The sequence below is a fragment of the Carcharodon carcharias genome, chromosome 4 (genome assembly GCF_017639515.1).
Source record: "Carcharodon carcharias isolate sCarCar2 chromosome 4, sCarCar2.pri, whole genome shotgun sequence".
Classification (NCBI taxonomy): domain Eukaryota; kingdom Metazoa; phylum Chordata; class Chondrichthyes; order Lamniformes; family Lamnidae; genus Carcharodon; species Carcharodon carcharias.
This window is the reverse complement of record NC_054470.1, coordinates 136,023,965-136,045,417: the sequence shown is the minus strand read 5'-3', so window position 1 is coordinate 136,045,417 and position 21,453 is coordinate 136,023,965. Positions and strand designations below refer to the sequence as shown.

The 21,453-nt window shown below is 45.9% G+C and overlaps 1 protein-coding gene across 9 annotated transcripts in view; it reads right to left on the bottom strand.

Moving 5' to 3' along the window:
• mctp1a (multiple C2 domains, transmembrane 1a) overlaps positions 1-21,453 on the bottom strand; it is a 733,548-nt gene that overhangs the window by 427,848 nt on the left and 284,247 nt on the right. For all 9 annotated transcript variants that reach the window (XR_005942877.1, XM_041186933.1, XM_041186932.1 and 6 more), the window contains one exon: positions 94-258. Coding sequence is in view for 8 of the 9 variants with exons in the window: in XM_041186933.1 (XP_041042867.1) it covers positions 94-258 (165 nt within the window). In the remaining variant the exon portion in view is untranslated. The remainder of the gene's footprint in view (positions 1-93; positions 259-21,453) is intronic.

The following is a 21,453-nucleotide window of genomic DNA, read 5'->3' as shown; positions in this document are numbered from 1 at the left end:
ACAATAACATTGTTAATTATTTTAATTAATTGTTATCATTATTATTTGAATAAGTACTTACTCGAAAACATTTTATCTTGATTATTCAATTACCTTACTCTTGTACTTCTGACAACCCATTTTGAATTTTACATATGGATCACTGAGTCCATTTGGATCCATGGGTTTTAAGTCTCGGCCTTCAATTAGAGTGACACTGACAACCCCTCTCCAGAGCTGGTCACTTCTGTGTGCCCCCAGAAGCCGAGCATTCTGTACCTGAGGGAATACGCAGAACAAGGGAAGTTATTGAAAGAAATTCATATAAGCACTGATTACTGACAGTACATTATTGTTTGGATTATTATTCAATTATTAATTATGATTGATCCATTATGAATGGCTACAAATAAGGGTATGTTTGAAATATACGCACATCAGGGTTCACTGTAATATTTGATTTGTCTTTTATAACTCATTCTGATCTTTAGAACTGATTGTCTAATATAATGTCCCATCAGTATAATAGATATTAAATAGATCGACAAACAGTATTCTTAAATCAATGCAGTAACCTCATCTCTTAATTGCAATGCACTGTAATTAGCCATCTCTATTGCAAAAAGACTGGTTTTGCATCAAACATCCTTTGTATATAAATTGATTTCCAGTGTTGAGGTGTTATTTTGTACAGTAATAAAAAAATAAGCAAGGTACTGAAAAATAAAGCATCTTAATTCTCAGGAGATTCAGTTAAATGTGATGTTCTTTAACTTATGAAGACAGCTTTCTGTTGTCCTGTTTGACAAACAGTCAGCATTATGGTTGTTGTAATTAGATCAAGAGGATAAATGGTTATAGTCATTTGGTGGCACAGAACTTGAGTTTGAGATTGTCAGTCATGCTCACTGTGTGACGCATTTGCATGTGCTGGAAGCTACATATAGTAATGTACAGGGTCCTGTTCTTTGCAAACAGAAAGAACATGTACACACATTGCACCAGTTTCAGCTAAACAAAGTAATTGACAGTCATTCACTGGTTCATTGCTCAGGGCAATGCCTTGACCAATCAAAGTCAAGCTGCCTGGTTTAAATTTCAAACAATGTTTGGCAATTAAAAGACAGTTAACTGGTGCATTCTCCATGGCAACGTCTCTCCCAATCAGAGTCCACTTGCCAACCAGTCAGTACTCTCTTCTCATACAGTATAAATTCTTTGTTTTCCCTTGCATTGTATTCTTGCGAATTGTCCTTGAGATTGTAAGACGAAAAGCTTTGACAAAATGTCAAATTTCAAACATTCCTTTCAAGTGAAGCAGCATTTCACTTGCACTTCCTTCAATTTAGTCCACTGCATTCGTTGCTCCCAATACAGTTTCCTCTACATTGGAGAGACCAAACGCAGACTGGGTGACTGCTTTGCAGAACACCTTTGGCCTGTCCGCAAGCATGACCCTGTCACTTGCCATTTCAATACTCCACCCTACTCTCATGCCCACATGTCCGTCCTTGGCCTGCTGCATTGTTCCAGTGAAGCTCAACGCAAACTGGAGGAACAGCACCTATTTCTTCCGACTCGGCACTTTACAGCTTTCTGGACTGAATATTGAGTTCAACAATTTTAGATCATGAACTCTCTCCTCCATCCCAGCTCCTTTCCGATCCCCCTTTTTTTTCCAATAATTTATATAGATTTTTCTTTTCCCACCTATTTTCATTATTTTTAAATGTATTTCCATCCTTTGTTTTATCTCTACCTTTTAGCCTTTTTTGATCCCTTCCCTTCACCCCACCCCCACTAGAGCTATCTGAAACTTGCTTGTCCTGCTTTCTACCCTTAATTAGCACATTCCTTAGATAATATTACCACCTTCAATACCTCTTTGTCCTTTTGTCTATGACATCTTTTGGTTATCTCCACCTATCACTAGCCCTCTATCCAGCTCTACCTGTCCCGCCACCACCCACCACCCACCCCCCCCCAAAACCAGCTTATATTTCACCTCTTTTCTATTTTTACTTCGTTCTGTTGAAGAGTCATACGGACTCGAAACATTAACTGCCTTCTTCTCCGCAGATGCTGTCAGACTTGCTGAGTTTTCCCAGGTATTTTTATTTTTGTTTTGGATTTCCATGCATCCGCAGTTTTTTGCTTTTATCTTAGTGTTTAATTGACTGCCACTTCTCTTCCAGGAATGCCTACCTTGAAGAAATATTGCTCTTCTCTCCAACAGGATTTCCGTATCTCTCTTTTGCCTTGTTCAACTTCATTGCTTTCCATTTCTCTCCTGGTGTTTGATAAGGTGTTTACTAAAACCCGTTTTCACAGCCAAATTTCTTTGCTCAGTGACTGTCTCCGTCTCATACTTACCCCACGTGGATTTCAACTGAAGTTCCATCGCTCATGTTTCGAACCCACACAGGATTACAGGTATCTCTGGGACATACCTCAAACTGCCGTTCTCGTCACATCCTGAGATCACACTCAGTGCCATGCACCACCATATGAACACACTCAACCTCTCCCTCCAGCAGCACCGCCGTACCCTGTCCCTAAGTTGTCCTTGGCCCCAGTTTCATTTTATTCTTCGGCTCATCCGACGCCTCAACAAGAAACTTTGTCTCTTTCTTTCAGGTGCAAAGGAATGCAAGCTCCAACAACTCATCGACACCAACACCCATCCAAGACCCTCCACCCCTGCCTGTCCTTCTGTCCCCATCCCGTCTTCCAATCCCAGCCCCGGCCATGTATTCACCATACCCCCTGACCTTCCCCTCTTCGATGCTGAACATTCAGTGCTCAGCAAAGGAATTAGTTTCATACCCTTGCGCCCTCATCTCAATGAATTTCGGGCTTGGCACGATGCTGAACTCTTCTTCCGCCGCCTTCATCTCCATGCTCACTTCTTTGGGCAGGAGTCCTCTCCCTGTTCAATGGATCCTTTTACCCGCCTCCAATATTCTCCCTCCATCTGGACCCCTCCCTCTGGATTCTTACCTTCTCTTGATCTTTTCATGGAGGACTGTCGGCGTGACATTAGTCGTCTCAATTTCTCTGCTCCTCTCACCCATTCTAATCTGTCTCTCTGAACTTACTGCACTCCGTTCTCTCAGGTCCAACCTGACATTGTCATCAAACCTGCTGATAAGGGTGGTGCTGTTGTTGTCTGGCGCACTGACCTCTACCTCGCAGAGGCTGAGCGTCAACTCGCAGACACTTCCTCATACCTCCCCCGGACCATGAGCCCGCCACTGAACATCAAGCCATTGTTTCCAGGACTGTCACTGACCTCATCTCCTCAGGAGATCTTCCTTCCACAGCTTCCAACCTCATAGTCTCCCAACCTCGGACGGCCCGCTTCTACCTCCTATCCAAAATCCACAAACAGGACTGTCCCGGCAGACCTCTCCGCAGATGCTGCCAGACCTGCTGAGTTTTTCCAGGTATTTTTATTTTTGTTTTGGATTTCCAGCATCCGTAGTTTTTTGCTTCTACCTTTGACAAAATGTCTCTTTTCTCAGCAATAGAATAAGTGGTACAAATGAGACCAAGAATTACAACTAACTAATTTGTGCAAATAAAGAATTTGCCAAAATGTATTCTAACTGTAGAGTAAACAATGTGAATTAGGATCATAGCTTTAAGCACCTATGGAATGGAACAGACTCCGTTGACTTTTATAAATCTTTCAGCGTTACATATGATGACAGTCAGTGAGGTCCACAAGCATGTTGCACTCATGAGGATTTTGAATGCACTCAAAAGTTATCACTACAAACATACAAACCTGAAGATTACCTTCACACTGATATCTTTTATTTGTGCACATGAAATTTTTTCCTCTGAATATTTTGCACAGGACAATGGAGGAAAAATTCCCCTTCCAGCAGCACTATGCAAATTATGCAATTCGTCAGAGACTAGACAGCACTGCAGACCAATACTAACAAGGCTCATGCAGCTTTGTCCATTGATAATATTAAAGAATGCAACATTTAGGTTGCACAGGGATCTGCCCCAGTGAGTTGATGAAATGCTGTGCAGCACTGCTAGAAGCAACACTACGTAAATTAATTTCTCGACAAATGTATCTCATAATTAAGCTATGCAATTAAATGGGAGGTGCTGCTAAAATACATATACAAACTGCTGTGTAAATTTGACTAACCCTTAAGCCAGTATACATGTACAAATGGCACGTGAGCTGTGTGAGAATAGTACTGTTTAAAGTTCAAAGCTGCAAAATTTTCCTCCATAGTGCCTGTGCTTCTGGTGCTATGGGAGCAGGTGCAGATGTTATAAAGTGCTTCCAACCACTTCCAACACAGCCTGTGCCAATTGCTGTGTTTTTGAGGGGGATAATGCAGATGTTCTGTGTCTGCCTAGAAGTATGTAGGGATTGTGATGTCAGTTAGCGTCTAACACAGATTTGACACTCAACCTTCCATTTTGGACCTCATCACTCAAGGTAAAGCCCTTTCTTAAGCATGTGTTCCACTACACAAGTGATTCCTCCAGTCCCCACCAGCTCTATTTAAAGTTATTTCCATCCTTGCATAACTTGCAGGTTAGTTGCTTTTTACTACTTACTTTCTGTTACAGAGTCGTGGGAGGATTAGTAAAAAATTGTTCAGGTTATCAGGGAGTGATGCTGAACGGTGTGAAGGCATTTAGATCATCTCCCTCCTCCTTGCAGCCTCCTATACTAAGGCCTCTAATGCTATAGCCAAGAACCTAGGACCCTCTCTCTGGTTTACTGTGCCATTACTCAGGCTTCTTCTGTTCCCAATGGGTTTCCCAATGAGCTGAAGGAGCTGCTGCAGTCAGAATGCACCTCCATTTTCAGAGATGCAGGCTTTCTTAATGTGCAAGATAGCTTTAATTGCTGCAGGCCACACATGAACTGTGCTGGATTGCACACCACCAGAAATCAGCAGGCAGCATGAAGTTTACGGGCTGCCTACATTATTTTCACAATGAGTATGGTTAATTGTGCATCACGATCCTTGAGCTCATTATCAGGCTATGTTGAGTTTTTAGCCCCCAAGACCTTTTTTTTAAAGAAACGTCACCAGTAATCAAATCAGCCACAGAGCCTCATACACACAGGGCAGAATTTTCCCGTTGGCATGCGGGAGTGGGACCTGACGTCACCATGCGCCATTGCAATATTTCATTGGGCGGGCACGTGATGATCTCCAATGCGAACCCGCCATTAATTAACGGGCTACTTAAGGCTCTTGAGGTGCCAATTGACTGTGATTTTTCAGCACCCGTGCGATCTTTGGGTTGTCACATGGGCGCAACGGGCAGGCGGGTAGGGCACAGCTATATAAACCTCATCCATGGGCGGGATAAGAGGGCTCAGTGAGGTTGTGAGAGTGCTCTGTCAAATATTTAATTTGCAAAGTTGCTGGTGCTTGCTTTTGTGAGCTGCAATACTTCTAAACGCACACCAGCTGCTTGGACTGAACTCACAACCTTCAGGTCAGCACTCTGTAGTGAAGAATCGTTTTTGGGCCTGTAGGTTTCAGGAAGCTTTTCCTTAGCCTGGGATTGGGAGTTGAACTTTCTACTGGAGGCACCTCATCTGAGGAGGAAGGGAGGGCTAGGAGGGGGAGGAGGCCAGATGATTGGGCCTGAGATCTCCACAAACTCTGTGGGTGGACACCACATGCCAATGCCTCTAAAGGTGACAGCTGCCCTCAACTTCTATGCTTCTGGCTCCTTCCAGGGGTTGGTGGGTGATCTTTGCGGTGTCACCTAATCAGCTGTCCACCCTTGTGTCAAGCAGGCTACTGATGCTCTGCTCAGGCATGCATTGACTTTCATCCACTACCATTGGAACCAGGCAAGCCAGACAGAGTGAGCCAGAGGCTTCGCGGCCATTGCTGGCTTCCCCCACGTCCAGGGTGCAATAGACTGAACACGTGACCATCAAGGCGCCAGCAAGTGAGCCCGGTGCCTTCGTCAACAGGAAGGGCTTACACTCCATGAATGTGTGATCACAAGATGCTGATTCTACAAGTTTGTACATGGTACCCAGGCAGCTCCCACGACACCTACAACCTCAGACACTTCCAGGTGCCGGGGCTCTTCAGTGCTCCAGCCTGGCTGGATGGATGGCTGCTGGGTGGCAAGGGCTATCCCCTCAGAAGGTGGCTCATGACGCCTCTCTGCCATTTAAGAACAGAAGCTGAGCAGCGGTACAATCGGAGCCATACCTCCACAAGGGCTGTGGTGGAGGGAACCATTGGTCTTCTCAAAATGTGCTTCCGAAGCCTGGACCGTTCAGAGGACACACTGTAGTAACCCCCAGATTGTGTGTCGCTGATAGTGATTGCCTGCTGCGCTTTCTGCAATTTTGTGCTGGAAAGGGGGGACGCTGTGGACGAAGAAGATGTAGGCGCAGTTGCTGCAACTGCACACGATGAGTCCAGCAGTGAATCCGAGGATCAGCACATATTGGGGAATGTTGAGGAGATAGACGCTGACCTGGGCATACTCCAGGGAGGCAGGGACACCTGGGAGGCTTTAATCCAATGAACCTTCAGCTAGCACACCACGTATGGACCTCCGGGACAAGCCTGGGCTGCAGCCTCCATACTCGATACCTGAGTGCAAAATCTGCCTGGATAGGAACATTAACTAAGGGCTTTGTCAGTAAAGCTGAATGTCCTGCAAATCACTCATAACATTATTGATAACCATCCATCTGCAGAAGAAAAGAGGCACCCTCAGCCATGGTGACATATCTGAATATAATGGTATAACAAAAGGAACATAAGAGAACAAAATGACAAAGGTGTTCAACATCGCACCAACTCATAAAGACCTCATTGCGGGCCAACACAAAAGCACCAGTGATTAGACAGTGGTGTGCCTAAGGTGCCTTAAGTTTATGCTTTTGGGTGCAATGTCTTGGTGCTGCCCCCTTGCTGGGACTGGCATCTGAGACAGCTTGCTCACTGTGCTGTCCTGTTTGCCTCGATGACCTTGGCAGCCATCCTCTGGCATGTGGAGCCTGTGCTGGCCCCATCTGGGAGGGAGCTGCCAGTTCCACAACTGGCTTCTCACCAGTCGGCACAGCCTCACCAGATGCAATGGTCACTGGCAGAGGAGTGAAGGAGCTGCTGCCCTCATCCAAAGTGCCCTGAGAGGAGCCGCAAAGACGACAGGCAGCTGCTGCACTGACGTGAGGTCAGTTCAGACCTCCCTCCTCACCATGGATGAATGGGCACTGAGCTGGGAAACTTGGTGCCCAGCCCATCTCCCACACTGGCTCTAATGCAGTTGAGGTCAATGCCCCTGTGAGGGCTTGCTGGTCCGAACACATCCCCACTGCTGCCAAACACTCACAAATATGCCAGGCCTGTCCCCCCCAACTTGGCCAAATGCTGCTTACATCACATTTGACACCACAAAGTCTAACCTTCCATAGCAAGGAGGCTCAAGCACATGGAGTGCAGATCGATCAGTGCCACACCACCTTGAAGCTCCCCTCCCAGTATGTCATCACCCTGACTTTGTCATGTCCTGGAGTTCCAGCACTGTGCCTAGGTGCAACTTCTCCAGGTTGCCCCCAAAACAGTAATGTGGGTCTCAGTATCCAACATGCTGCAGGTGCAGAACCCATCTCACCACCACCCTCTCAGGGTGAGCTCAGCCTGGGCAATGCCTGCTGGCCCACCCAGCGAAGGACACATGCCGCCAATGATTCAATGCAGTAACTACACTCAGACTTGGGCGAGATGGTGGGGGGGGCAACGTGGGGAAAACCTACCTGCTGGGTTAAGTGACCAATACCAACATGGTACTCACCCTTCCCGAGTGAAAGAGATCACTGAAACGCTTGCGGCACTGAGTCCACGTGCGTCACACCATGTTCTGGGAGCTCACCACCTCCTCCATCTCCTCCCAGGCACATTTGGTCATGAGGGGGGGCCTCCTCCTCCCGTCCTGGGGTACGAGGACCTCCCGCTGTACTGCCACCTCCTCGAGGAGGGCAGCAAGGCAATTGTCCGCCCTGCCATACCCTTCTGCCTGGCCTGCTTACCAGAAGCGCTCTGGGGAGCCCTTCCACTAGCCTTTGAAAGGCAACAGCAGCTTTTTTAAACAGGACACCGGGTCGCCGTTGGAGCCAACGGTCAATGCAGTCCCGCTGCCACCCGCCCAGTTGCGCTGTCCTCGGGAGCCGCAATTCACGCTGGGCGGGCCTTAATTGGCCTGCCCATGTAAACTGGCGGTACAGACCTGATCGCGGGCGGCGATCAGGTCCGCGCCTGCGCCCACTCTGCCAGCTCACCAGCCAGAAAATTCTGCCCACAGTTGAACACTGAACTATCATTTTTCTGAATTTCTTCACAATCTGTGTTGTACTTCAACTGTCAGAGTCTTTTTTTGGGAAGAAAACACTCTTCCAAATAAACACAACCAAACTTCTCAACAACAAGTTTTAATCTCCCCTGGGCCATGTGGACAATCCTCAATAGAATACAGAGTGAACATGGCTGATGTGGCCAACTGATTGACAAGTGGCATTTTAAAATCTCACCTTGCTGCAACTGTGGATACCCTGGCCAAACCATGGGGCACATAATAATATCTTGCCCCTGATTCAAGTTTGAGGGTGATATCCTGGAGTTATGCTTGTTCTCCAGTAGGGCATTGGACTGGTTAGGGAACTCGACATTAAAACTGTGATAACAGCTTCTGGTCCTAACGCCATACAAAAGAAGAAGGTAACTTTCAAAGTTGACATTTAATTCTGATCAACATGACTTAAGTAGAATGCAATCTCTGTGGTTCCAAATTTCTGATTTGGTTTAGTGGATGAACCAGAGTAGTATTAAATATCAGCTATTTCAACTTGCTTGTTAGTTGAAGCATTACATGGGTAGGGTATGTTTGAGATGTGGTGGGGGCGAGGGGATGCAATTAGAGGAGGGTCAACAGAAGGGAGAGACCATCAGTATTGGAAATTATTCTCAGCAAGGTAAAACTCCTGTTCTTCAATGATATTAAGAGTGACAATTGAAGAACTCATGGTACAGAGCCATAAATATTATTTCTTTCTTCAGAACATCATAGCAGTATCCAGGTACTGTGCCTAGGAATTTCCTGCTTCATTTTCAATAGGTTACTATTAAATATGATTTATTTAACTATTCCGCTTACAGGGCCGAATTTTGACTCACAGGCGAGTAGCTTGAGTTGGAAAATTTCCCTGTTCGGTGCACATGCCTAGGAAAAAAGTGACCTGTATGGTGAAATTTTCACTTAGTGGGGACAGATGTGGGATGCAGTCAGGCCCCCTTCCCCTGGACAGAGGCATCCCACCATACCTTTTAATCTATTTACCCAAACAACCTTAGCCAATTCTCCCCTCATATCTATGTAATTGGCTTTCTTTCAGTTTAAGATTCTTGATTGTAGTTAGAGTATGTCACTTTCAAACTTAACATAGAATTCAATTGTACTATGATCACCATTTCCCAGTGGCTCTTTTACTATGGCATTGCTAATTAACCCTGCCTCATTACCTAATATTAGATCTAAGATAGTTTTATCCTTATTCAGTTCCATAATGTATTGCTCAAAAAGCTGTCATGAAAACCTTCTAGAAACTCATCTTATAGACCATTCTTGCTAATTTGATTGTCCCAGACTATATGAAGATTAAAAGCACCCACAATTATTACATTGCCTTTGTTACAAGCTCCAATAATTTCTTGTTTAATGCTCCATTCAACGGTATAACTTAGGGGGCCTACAAACTACTCCTACAGGCATTATCTGAGTCTTGCTATTCCTAATTTCCACCTGCACTGATTCTACTTCAACACCATCTGAGACCAGATCCTTTCTCACTAATGTCCTTTACTATCAGGGCTAACCCTCCTCCTTTGCCACTCTGTCTGTCTTTCCAAAATATTTGGCAGAATTTTGCCCTTGGCGTGCGGGCTTCGGAGGGGGAGGTCAGGAAGCCGACCGTTGGCCACAATCGGACCCGGAAGGCAATTTCACGCTGGTGGGCCAATTAAGGCCCGCCCAGCATGAAACACAAGCAGCAGCGCTCAACGCTGCCTGTGCGGGCGGGGGGAGGAGTGAGACAGTTGCCTCAGGTAGATGAAGCTATATGAAAAAATAATTAAAAAATTAAAATATAATGAAACATGTCTCCTCATGTGACATGTTATTAATGAAAAATGAAAGTTTTAATTTTATTTTTATTTGCTTTTGGAAATCTCATCCCGTTCATGGATGAGGTTTCCGAAAAGTGCAAATGCCACTTGGTGTTTTCACCTGCCTGACAACCGTAAGGTTGGATGGGCCGTGAAAAATTTATTTCAATTAACTTTTTAATGGCTTTAATAGGCCTTTTAACTGTCGGCGGGCACACTGTCAACTCTGGTGTGCGCCCGCCGACTGAAATATCGCACGAGCACACCTGCTTGCCGAGTGAAAAATTTTACCCGTTATGTACACTGAAATGTTTATTTCCCAATCTTGCTCTTGATCACCTTGCAACCATGTCTCTGTAATGATGATTAAATCATTTACTTCTATTTCTGCCACTAGTCCATCTATCTTATTACAGATGCTTCTGCATTCAGATAAAGTACCATTAACTTTATTTTTTTAACCTCTATTCCCTGCAATAAATTTATTCATTGATCCGACCCAATTGTTATTTCAACTTGAGGCCTGAGCAGACAAGCAGTGATGGCTTCACTGACAGGCAACCGCTACAGAGTAGCGGTTAACAGTTATTTATTGGACTGGAAAAATGTTAATAGTGGGGTTCCCCAGGGGTAGTGTTAGGAACCCTGCTTGTCTTGATACATTTTAATGACCTTGACCTTGGTGTACAGGGCACAATTTCAAAATTTGTGGATGATACAAAATTTGAAATTATTGCGAACTGTGAGGAAACAGTGTAAAACTTCAAAAGGGCATAGGCAGATTGGTGGAATGGGTAGATAAGTGGCAGATAAAATTTAATGCAGAGTGTGAAGTGATTTGGTTTGGTAGGAAGAATGCAGAGAGGCAATATAAGTTAAAGGGAACAGTTCTAAAGGAAGTGCAGGAGCACAGGAACCTAGGTGCATATGTGCATAAATCATCGAAGGTTGCAGAACAGGTTGAGAGCACAGTTAATAAGCATATGGCATCCTGGGCTTTATCAATAGGGATATGGAGTACAAATCAATAAAGTTATGTTAAACCTGTAAAAAATAATGCTTCAGTCTCATGTGGAGTACTGAGTCCAGTTCTGGGCACTACATTTTAGGAAGGATGTTAAGGCATTAGAGAGGTTGCAGAAAAGATTCTTGAGAATGGTTCCAGGGATGAGGAACTTCAATTATGTAGAGAAGATTGGAGAAGTTGGGATTGTTCCCCTTGGATAACAGAAGGTTGAAAGATAATTTGGTAGAGGTTTCAAAATCATGAGGGGTCTGGCCAGAGAACTAATCCCACTGGTGGAAGATTAAGGTAATTGGTAAAAGAAGCGATGATGACCTGAGGAAAAATTTTCACGCAGTGTGTGGTTAGGGTCTGGAATGCACTGTTTCAGGGTGTAGTGGAGGCAGATTCAATCGAGGTATTAAGAAGGGAACTGGATTATTATCTGAAAAGGAAGGATATGCAGGGGTGCGAGGAGAAGGTGGGGAAGTGGCTATTGGTGAACTGCTCCTTTAGAGGGCCAGCACCAAAACATGATAGAATTCATTGTTAGGTTGGAAGTGAAGTGGTCCAATCCGAAACTAGGGTCCTAAATCTAAACAAAGGAAACTACGAAGGTATGAGGCAGATTTGGCTAAGATAGGTTGGGGAACTTCATTAAAAGGCATGATGGTGGATAGGCAATGGCTACTATTTAAGGAATGAACGTATGCATTGCAACAGTTATACATTCCTCTCTGGCTCAAACACACAACAGGAAAAGTGGGCCATCAATAGCTAAGAAAAGAAAAGAAGGATAATATTATATCCAAAGAGGGGTCATATAAAGTTGATAGAAAAAGTAGCAAGCCTGAGGATTGGGAGCAGTTTAGAATTCAGCAAAGGTGGAACAAAAGATTGATTAAGAGAGGAAAGATAGAGTATGAGAGTAAACTTGCAAAGAACATAAAAGAATACAGTAAAAGCTTCTATAAGTATGTAAGAAGAAAAAGATTAGTGAAGGCAAACGAAGGTCCATTACAGTCCGAAACAGGAGAATTTATAATAGAGAACAAGGAATTAAACAACTACTTTAGTTCTGTCTTCACAGAGGAAGACACAACTAATCCAAAAGTACTAGGGAATCAAAGGTCTAGTGCAAAGGAGGAATGGAAGGAAATTATATTACTAAAAAAACAATGCTGGAGAAATTAATGGCACTGAAAGCCAATAAATCCCCAGGCCCAGAGTACTAAAGGAGGTGGCCATGAAAATAGTGGATACGTTGGTTGTCATCCTCCAAAATTCTGTAGATTCTGGAACAGTCCCGGCAGACTGGAGGGTGGCAAATGTAACCCCACTATTTAAAAAAGGAGGGAAGGAGAAAACAGGGAATTACAGACCGGCTAGCCTAACATCAGCAGTAGGCAAAATGTCAGAGTCTATAATAGATGTGATAACAGAGCACTTAGGAAATATAACGGAAATAGACAAAGTCAACATGGATTTATGAAAGGGAAATCATGTTTGACAAATCTACTGGAGATTTTTTGAGGACGTAACCAGCAGAATAGATAAGGAAGAACCAGAAGGTGTGGTGTATTTGGATTTTCAGAAAGCTTTTGATAAAATCCCACACAAAAGGTTAATGTGCAAAATTAAAGCACATGAGATTGGGGATAATATATTGGCGTGGATCGAGGATTGGCTAGCAGACAGGAAACAGAGAGCAGGAATAAATGGGTCTTTTTCAGAAAGGCAGGTGGTGACTAGTGGGGTACAGCAGGGATCAGTGCTTGGGTCCCAGCTATTCACAAGATATATCAATGATTTGGATGAGGGAACCAAATGTAATATTTCCAAGTTTGCTGACAACACAAAACTAGGTGGGAATGTGAATGGTGAAGAGGATGTTAAGAAGCTTCAAGGTGATTTAGACAAGTTGAATGAGTGGGCAAATACATGGCAGATGCAGTGTAACGTGGATAAGTGTGATGTTATCCACTTTGGTAGAAAAAACAGAATGGCAGAATATTATTTAAATGGTGATAGATTGGGAAATGTTGATGTACAAAGGATCCTGGCTGTCCTTATACACCACCAATCACTAATAGCAAGCATGTAACTCTTTCAAGTACAAACATGTTTCCATCTGTTTCAGATGAAGTTACATTGTTTCATAGTTTGCCATTGTGAGATTTGAACTCTTGATCTTAGGGTTACAAACCCAGTACCATAACCACTTGGCTATTTAGGCCAAGCTAAATACAACAATTGATGAGAGTTTCATGATCACCATTACTGAGACCAGCTTTATAATTCCAGATTTTATTAATTGAATTTAAATTCCACCAGCTGCCATGGTGGGATTTGAACCCATGTCTCCAGAGCAATAGACTGGGATGCTGGATTACTAGTCTAGTGACATTACCACTATGCCACCATTTCCCCCACACCAATAGCAAGCATGTAACTCTTTCAAGTACAAACATGTTTCCATCTGTTTCAGATGAAGTTACATTGTTTCATAGTTTGCCATTGTGAGATTTGAACTCTTGATAATCTTTTAAATGAAAACCAAATCAACAAAATTGGGATAAATCAGGCACAGCCCCTAATTCAGGTCAGCTGTAAAACCAAGAACAAAGTTTAAAGGAAACTTACAAACTTTAAATCAAAATGTGATTAAAGGGGTCAACAAAACACCCCAGTCCCCGCGGTGCCCACCGAGCACGGAAGGCCTCGAGAGTGCCAGCAGACACCGCGTGCTCCTTCTCCAGGGACATCCGGCAGCGAACGTAGCCACGGAAGAGGGACAAACAATCGGGCGGGACTCCCCCGTCGATCGCCCGCTGCCTGGACCTGTTAATTGCCAACTTGGCCAGGCCCAGGAGCAGGTTCACGAGGAGGTCCTCCTCCTTCCCGACCCCCTTCCGCACCGGGTGCCCATAGATCAGGAGCGTGGGGCTGAAGTGCAAACAAAACATCAATAAAAGGTTTTTCAAATAACTAAAAAGGGAGTGCAGCCTACAACACCCTATGTATACATGGTCCACGGACTCCACAAGACCGCAAAAAGGGCACGTGTCCTGAGAGTCCGTGAACCTATGCATCCTCTTATTATAAGGGACTGCTGCATGCAACACCCTCCAACCCAGGTCCCCGATAGAAAGGGGGAGGACACCTCCGTAGAGGGCCTCCCATCGGGGGCCTCCGCCGCCGGATGGCAACAAGGCACGCCAGGGCGTGTCCGGTCGACGGACAAGGGCGAGAAAATGGAAGGTGTGCAGCAGCAGTCCGTACAAAAAGCCCCTCTTTGCCGTGCCAAAAGGCACAGAGGGCATGTCCCCGAGGCGGCTCATATTGCGGGGCACCAGCACCCGAGGGAGGGTTCGGAGCTTGGGGCCAATGTGGAATTCCGTCCGAACAGGGGAACGCTCAGACGGAAGACCACCGCGCACCTGGGCCACCTCAAGTCCCAAAATAACGTCGGGTCCGAGCACAACCGTTCTCATGTCTTGGATGGCATCGGCTGCGACCTGGACACTCACAGACGCGCGTCGCGCCAACTCCTGCGGGAGCATCCAGCCCAGTCCTCCGCCACCCAGCACGTCCCCGATCCTGGTCACCCCTGCGGCCACAGCCCTCCTCTCCGCCAACCACTGAAAAGGACGGAGGGGCGGATTCCTGAGCAGCGGCTCTCTGACGATAGCCGCTACTCCTGACGGGGGAGAGCTGCGTCGCGAGGCGACCACTTTCCAGACTTTGATCAGGTCCTGGTAAAAGATGGGCAATGCCTGCAAGGAGCCACCGAGGCCCAGCTGTTCTATAAACAGGAGCTGCACGTCATAATTCAGGCCGTGCACCTGACAGAAGAAATACGTCATCAGGGCACACCATCTAGGAGGAGGCTCGACGTAGAGGTATCGCTGCAGGGTCTGAAGGCGGAAAGTCGCCACCTGTGTGCGTAGGCACACTAGCGCCTGACCACCCTCCCTAAGCGGGAGACTCAGAACCTCGGCAGCGACTCAGTGCAATCTTTTGTCCCAGAAGAGGTCGACTAACAATCTCTGGATTCTTGTGACAAAGTCCGGGGGAGGGGTCAAAGTGACCAGCCGATACCACAACATGGTGGCAATCAGCTGGTTTATGACCAGAACTCAACCTCGGTAAGATAGCACTCGGAGCAGTCCAAATGACGGGCAACGCCTGCAAGGAGCCAAAGGAGTAACTCTTTCGAGTACAAACATGTTTCCATCTGTTTCAGATGAAGTTACATTGTTTCATAGTTTGCCATTGTGAGATTTGAACTCTTGATCTTGGGGTTACAAACCCAGTACCATAACCACTTGGCTATTTAGGCCAAACACAAAAGATCCACAAACACCTTTTCAGGACAACAGATGTAACTCTTTCGAGTACAAACACGTTTCCATCTGTTCCTATTCAGATGAAGTTACATTGTTTCATAGTTTGCCATTGTGAGATTTGAACTCTTGATCTTGGGGTTACAAGCCCAGTACCATAACCACTTGGCTATTTAGGCCAAACACATTTCCATCTGTTCTTATTCAGATGAAGTTACATTGTTTCATTGTTTGCCAGTGTGAGATTTGAACTCTTGATTGATATTTTGATGATGTAACAGATGTTGTGTAACTCTTTTGAGTACAAACACATTTCTATCTGTTTTTCAGATGAAATTACATTGTTTCATAGTTTGCCAGTGTGAGATTTGAACTCTTGATCTTGGGGTTACAAGCCCAGTACCATAACCACTTGGCTATTTAGGCCAAACACATTTCCATCTGTTCTTATTCAGATGAAGTTACATTGTTTCATTGTTTGCCAGTGTGAGATTTGAACTCTTGATCTTGGGGTTACAAACCCAGTACCATAACCACTTGGCTATTTAGGCCAAGCAATAGCAAGCATATAGGTGCAGCAAGCTGCTAACAAGGCAAATAGCCTTGTTGGCCTTCATTGCAAGAGAACATGATTGCAGGAGCAAGGGTGCCTTAACTGAAGCTATGCAGAGCCTTGGTGAGGCCACACCTGGAGTGTAGTTTTGGTCTCCCTACCTAAAAGATATCTTTGATATAGAGGAAGTGCAACGAAGGTTCACCAGGCTAATTCCTGGGATGGCAGGATTGCTGTATGAGGAGAGATTGGGCCAACTAGGCCTGTATTCACTGAATTTGGCCGAATAAGAAGGGCTCTCATTGAAACGTATAAAATTTTGACAGGACTGCACAGACGATGCAGGGATGATGTTTACTCTGGCTGGGAGGGCCTACAACAAGAGGTCACAATCTCAGGATATAGGGCAGGCCATTTAGGACAGAGATGAGGTGTAATATTTTCACTCAAAGGGTGGTAAACCTATGGAATTCTCTACCACAGGGGGCTGTGGAGGCCAAGACCATAAGACATGGGAGCAGTGTAGACCAATCAGTCCATCGAGTCTGCTCTGCCATTCAATGAGATCATGGCTGATCTGATAATCCTCAAACTTCACTTTCCTGCTTTTTCCCCATAACCCTTGATTCCCTTACTGATTAAAAATCTGTCTATCTCAGCACTGAATATACTTAATGACCCAGCCTCTACAGCCCTCTGTCGTAAAGAATTCCACAGATTCACTACCCTCTGAGAGAAGAAATTCCTCCTGATCCCTGTCTTAAATGGGTGATCCCTTACACTGAGATTATGCCCTCTGGTCCTAGATTCTCCCACAAGGGGAAACAACCTCTCAGCATCTACCCTGTCATGGCCCCTAAGAATCTTATATGTTTCAATATGCTCACCTCTCATTCTTATGAACTTCAATGAGTACGGACCCAACCTAATCAACCTCTCCTCATAAGAAAACACCCCCATACCTGGGATCAACCTAGTGAACATTCGCTGGACTGCCTCCAATGCCAATATATCTTTCTTTAGATAAGGGAACCAAAACTGTTCACAGTATTCTAGGTGTGGTCTAACTCTGAAGAAGTCATTTGGACTCGAAACGTTAACTCCGTCTTGCTCTCCATAGACACTGTCAGACCTGCTGAGCTTTTCCACCATTTTTTGTTTATGTTTCAAATTTTGAGCATCTGCAGTATTTTGCCTTTATCTTAGTGTTTAATCCACTGCCACTTCTCTTTCAGGAATGCCTACCTTGAAGAAGTACTGCTCTTCTCTCCGACAGGATTTCTGCATGTCTCTTCTGCCCTGTTCACCTTCATTGCTTTCCATTTCCCTCCTGGTGTTTGACAAGGTGTTTACTAAAACTTGCTATCACAGCCACGTTTCCTTCCTCAGTGACTGTTTCCATCTCCAATTTACCCCACGTGGATTCCAACTGAAGTTCCATCCCTCATGTTTCGAATCCACCCAGGATTGCAGGTATCTCTGGGACATACAATGCTCCTCGGACTGCAGTTCTCATTGCATCCTGAGATCCACACTCAGTGCCATGCACTGCCATATGAACGCACTCGACCTCTCCCTCCAGCTGCACCGACTCAAAGCTGTCCTTGCCCCCAGTTTCTTTTTATTCTTTGTCTCGTCCGACGCTGTAACAAGAAACTTTGTCTCTTTCTTTCAGGTGCTAAGGTACGCAAGCTCCAACAATTCATTGATACCAACGCCCAACCAGGACCCTCCACCCCTTCCCATCCGTCTGAGCCTATCCCGTCTTCTAATCCCAGCCCTTGCCATGTATGCATCATAACCCCTGACCCTCCCTTCTCTGATGCTGAACGTTCAGTACTCAGCAAAGGGCTCAGTTTCATACCCTTACGCCCTCACCTCAAAGAATTTCGGGCTCGGCACAATACTGAACTCTTCTTCCGCCACCTTCGCCTCTGCGCTCACTTCTTTGAGCAGGAGTCCTCCCCCCATTTAACGGAACCTTTCACCTGCCTCCAGTATTCTCCCTCCACCTGGACCCCTTCCTCTGGCCTCTTATCTGCCCTTGATCTTTTCATTGAGAACTGTCGGCGTGACATCAGTCATCTCAATTTCTCTGCTCCTCTCACCCACTCTAACCTGTCTCCTTCTGAACTCGCCACACTCTGTTCTCTCAGGTCTAACCCTGACTTTGTTATCAAACCTGCTGACAAGTGTGGTGCTGTTGTTATCTGGTGTACTGACCTCTACCTCACAGAGGCTGAGCGCCAACTCTCAGACACTTCCTACTGCCTCTCTCTGGACCATGACCCCACCAGCGAACATCAAGCCATTGTTTCCATGACTCCCACTGACCTCATCTCCTCTGGAGATCTTCCTTCCACAGCTTCCAACCTCACAGTCTCCCAACCTCGGACAGCCCGCTTCTAGTTCCTCCCCAGAATCTACAAACAGGACTGACCCTGTAGACCGATCGTGTCAGCCTGTTCCTGCCTCACAGAACTCATTTCCTCCTATCTTGACTCCGTTCTCTCTCCCCTTATCCAGTCTCTTCCCACCTACATCCATGTTTCCTCTGATGCCCTACACCATAACATCAATTTCCAGTTCCCTGGTCCTAACTGCCTCCTCTTCACCATGGACATCCAATCCTTCTGCACCTCCATCCCCCATTAGGATAGTCTGAGGGCTCTCCGTTTCTTCCTTGTACAGAGGCCAAAACAAGCCCCATCCACCACCACTCTCCTCCGTCTGGCTGAACTTGTTCTCTCACTGAACAATTTCTCCTTATACTTGTCTCGCTTCCTCCAAATAAATGGGTAGCCACATGGGCCCCAGTTATACCTGTCGCTTTATGGGTATGTGGGACATTCCTTGTTTTAGTCCTACTCAGGCTTCCTCCCACAACTCTTTTTGCGGTACATCGTTGACTGTTTCGGTGCTGCTTCATACTCTCGTCTGAACCTGGAAAAATTTATCAAGCTTGCTTCCAATTTCCAACCCTCCATCACTTTCACATGGTTCATCTCTGACACTTCCCTTCCCTTCCTTGACCTCTCTGTCTCAATTTCTGGTGACAGTCTGTCCACTAATATTCACTACAAGCCCACCAACTCCCACAGCTACCTCGACTACAGCTCCTCACACCCTGCTTCCTGTAAGGGCTCCATCCCATTCTCTCAGTTTCTTCGCCTCGGTCACATCTGTTCCGATGATGCCGCTTTCCAAAACAGTGCTTCTGACATGTCTTCCTTCTTCTTTACCCGATATTTCCCACCCACGGTGGTTGACAGGGCCCTCAACTGTGTCCGACCCATCTTCCGCGCCTCTGCCCTCACACCCTCCTCTCCCTCCCAGAACCATGATAGGGTGCCCCTTGTCCTCACTTTTCACCCCACCAACCTCCGCATTCAAAGGATCATCCTCTGCCATTTCTGCCAACACCAGTATGATGCCACCACCAAACACATCTTCCCTTCATCCCCCTTGTTGGTATTCCGCAGGGACCGTTCCCTCCAGGACACCCTGGTCCGCTCCCCGAACACCTCAATCCCCTCCCACGGCACCTTCCCATACAATCACAGAAGGTGCAACACCTGCCCCTTTACTTCCCCCCTCCTCACCATCCAAGGGCCCAAACACTCCTTTCAAGTGAAGCAGCGCTTCACTTGCATTTCCCTCAATTTAGTCTGCTGCATTCGCTGCTCCCAATGCGGTCTCCTCTACACTGAAGAGACCAAACGCAGACTGGGTGACCACTGTGCAGAACACCTTCGGTCTGTCTGCAAGCATGACCCAGACCTTCCTGTCGCTTGTCATTTCAACACACCGCCCTGCTCTCTTGCCCTCATGTCTGTCCTTGGCTTGCTGCAATGTTTCAGCGAAGCTCAACGCAAACTGGAGGAACAGCACCTCATCTTCCGGTTAGGCACTTTACAGCTTCCGGACTTAACATTAAGTTCAACAACTTCAGGCCATGAACCATCTCTTCCATCCTCACCCCCTTTCTGATTCCCCCCTTTTTTCTATTTTCATTTTTTTATTTTTATTTTTTATTTTTCTCCCACTTATTTTCATTTTTTTAAAAAAAATTATTTCCATTTTTATTCAGTGTTTTATCCCCAGCTTTTAGCCTTTTCAATCTTCTTCCCCACCTCCATCCTCATCCCCCACCCAAACCCCACTAGGGCCATCTGTCACTTTCCGGAGTGCTTACCTGGTACTGCTATTATCACATTCTGCTTCCTGCTCTTAATGTCACCATTAGCACCTCCTTTAGCCAGTACCACTACTATTAACAACTCTTTGACTTTTTCTTTATATCATCTTTTGCAATTTCTCCTTTACCTCCACCTATTGCTGGCCATCTATCCAGTGTCACATGTTCCACCCCCCTTAAACAGTATGGGCAGAATCTTCTGGCTGAAAGGCGGAGCCCGCCCGTCAGCGCTTAAATGTCACGTGCTGACGTCACGCAAGCATCCCGACATCAGCACGCAGCATCGCGATACTTAGGTCAGCAGGACATGCACCCGCCATTAATTAAAGGCCTTGTTAAGGCCATTAACTCACCAATTGACCAGGATTTTGAGGGGCCCATGCAAACTTCGGGTCGGCGCATGGGCCCAACGGGCAGGCGGGTAAGTGATTTTTACAAACCTCATCCACTGGCGGGATGAGGTTTGATATTGGAATTATAGAATTGTAATAAAATTTTTGTGCATTTCATTAACATGGCCCATCTTGTGTGACATTTCGCATGAGGGGGACAGGTTGATGATTTTTTAGTTTTTCATGTTTCACTGCCTTTCTGCAATCTCCCTGAGGCAGCACTTTGCCTCGGGGAGATGTGCGCTCTTTCGTGCGCATGCGCGAAAGAGCGTGCTCTGGCAGTTGTGGAATAATCCCTCCCCCCCCCCACCCCCCCCGTCCGCACAGGAAGTGCATAGCACTTCCCGTCGGGAGGCCCACTGGACCACTTAAAAAGGCGTCGGAGCCCATTTCGGCCTTAATTGGCCCACACGCCCATCAAGGGCAAAATTCTGCCCTATATATTTCACCACATTTCTACTTCCCTTTAGCTCTAAAGAAGAGTCACACGGACTCGAAACGTTAACGGTCTTTCTCTCCACAGATGCTGTCAGACCTGCTGAGTTTTTCCAGCATTTTTTGTTTCTGTGGTCCAACTAGTGCCTTGTATAGTTTTAGCAAGACTTCCCTATTTTTATACTCTATTCCCTTTGAAATAAAGGCCAACATTCCATTTGCCTTCCATATTACCTGCTGAACCTATATGCTAGCTTTTTGTGATTCATGCACAAGGACCTCCAAATCCCTCTGTGCTGCAGCTTTCTGCAGTCTTTCTCCATTTAAATAATATTCAGCTTCTCTGTTCTTCCTGCCAAA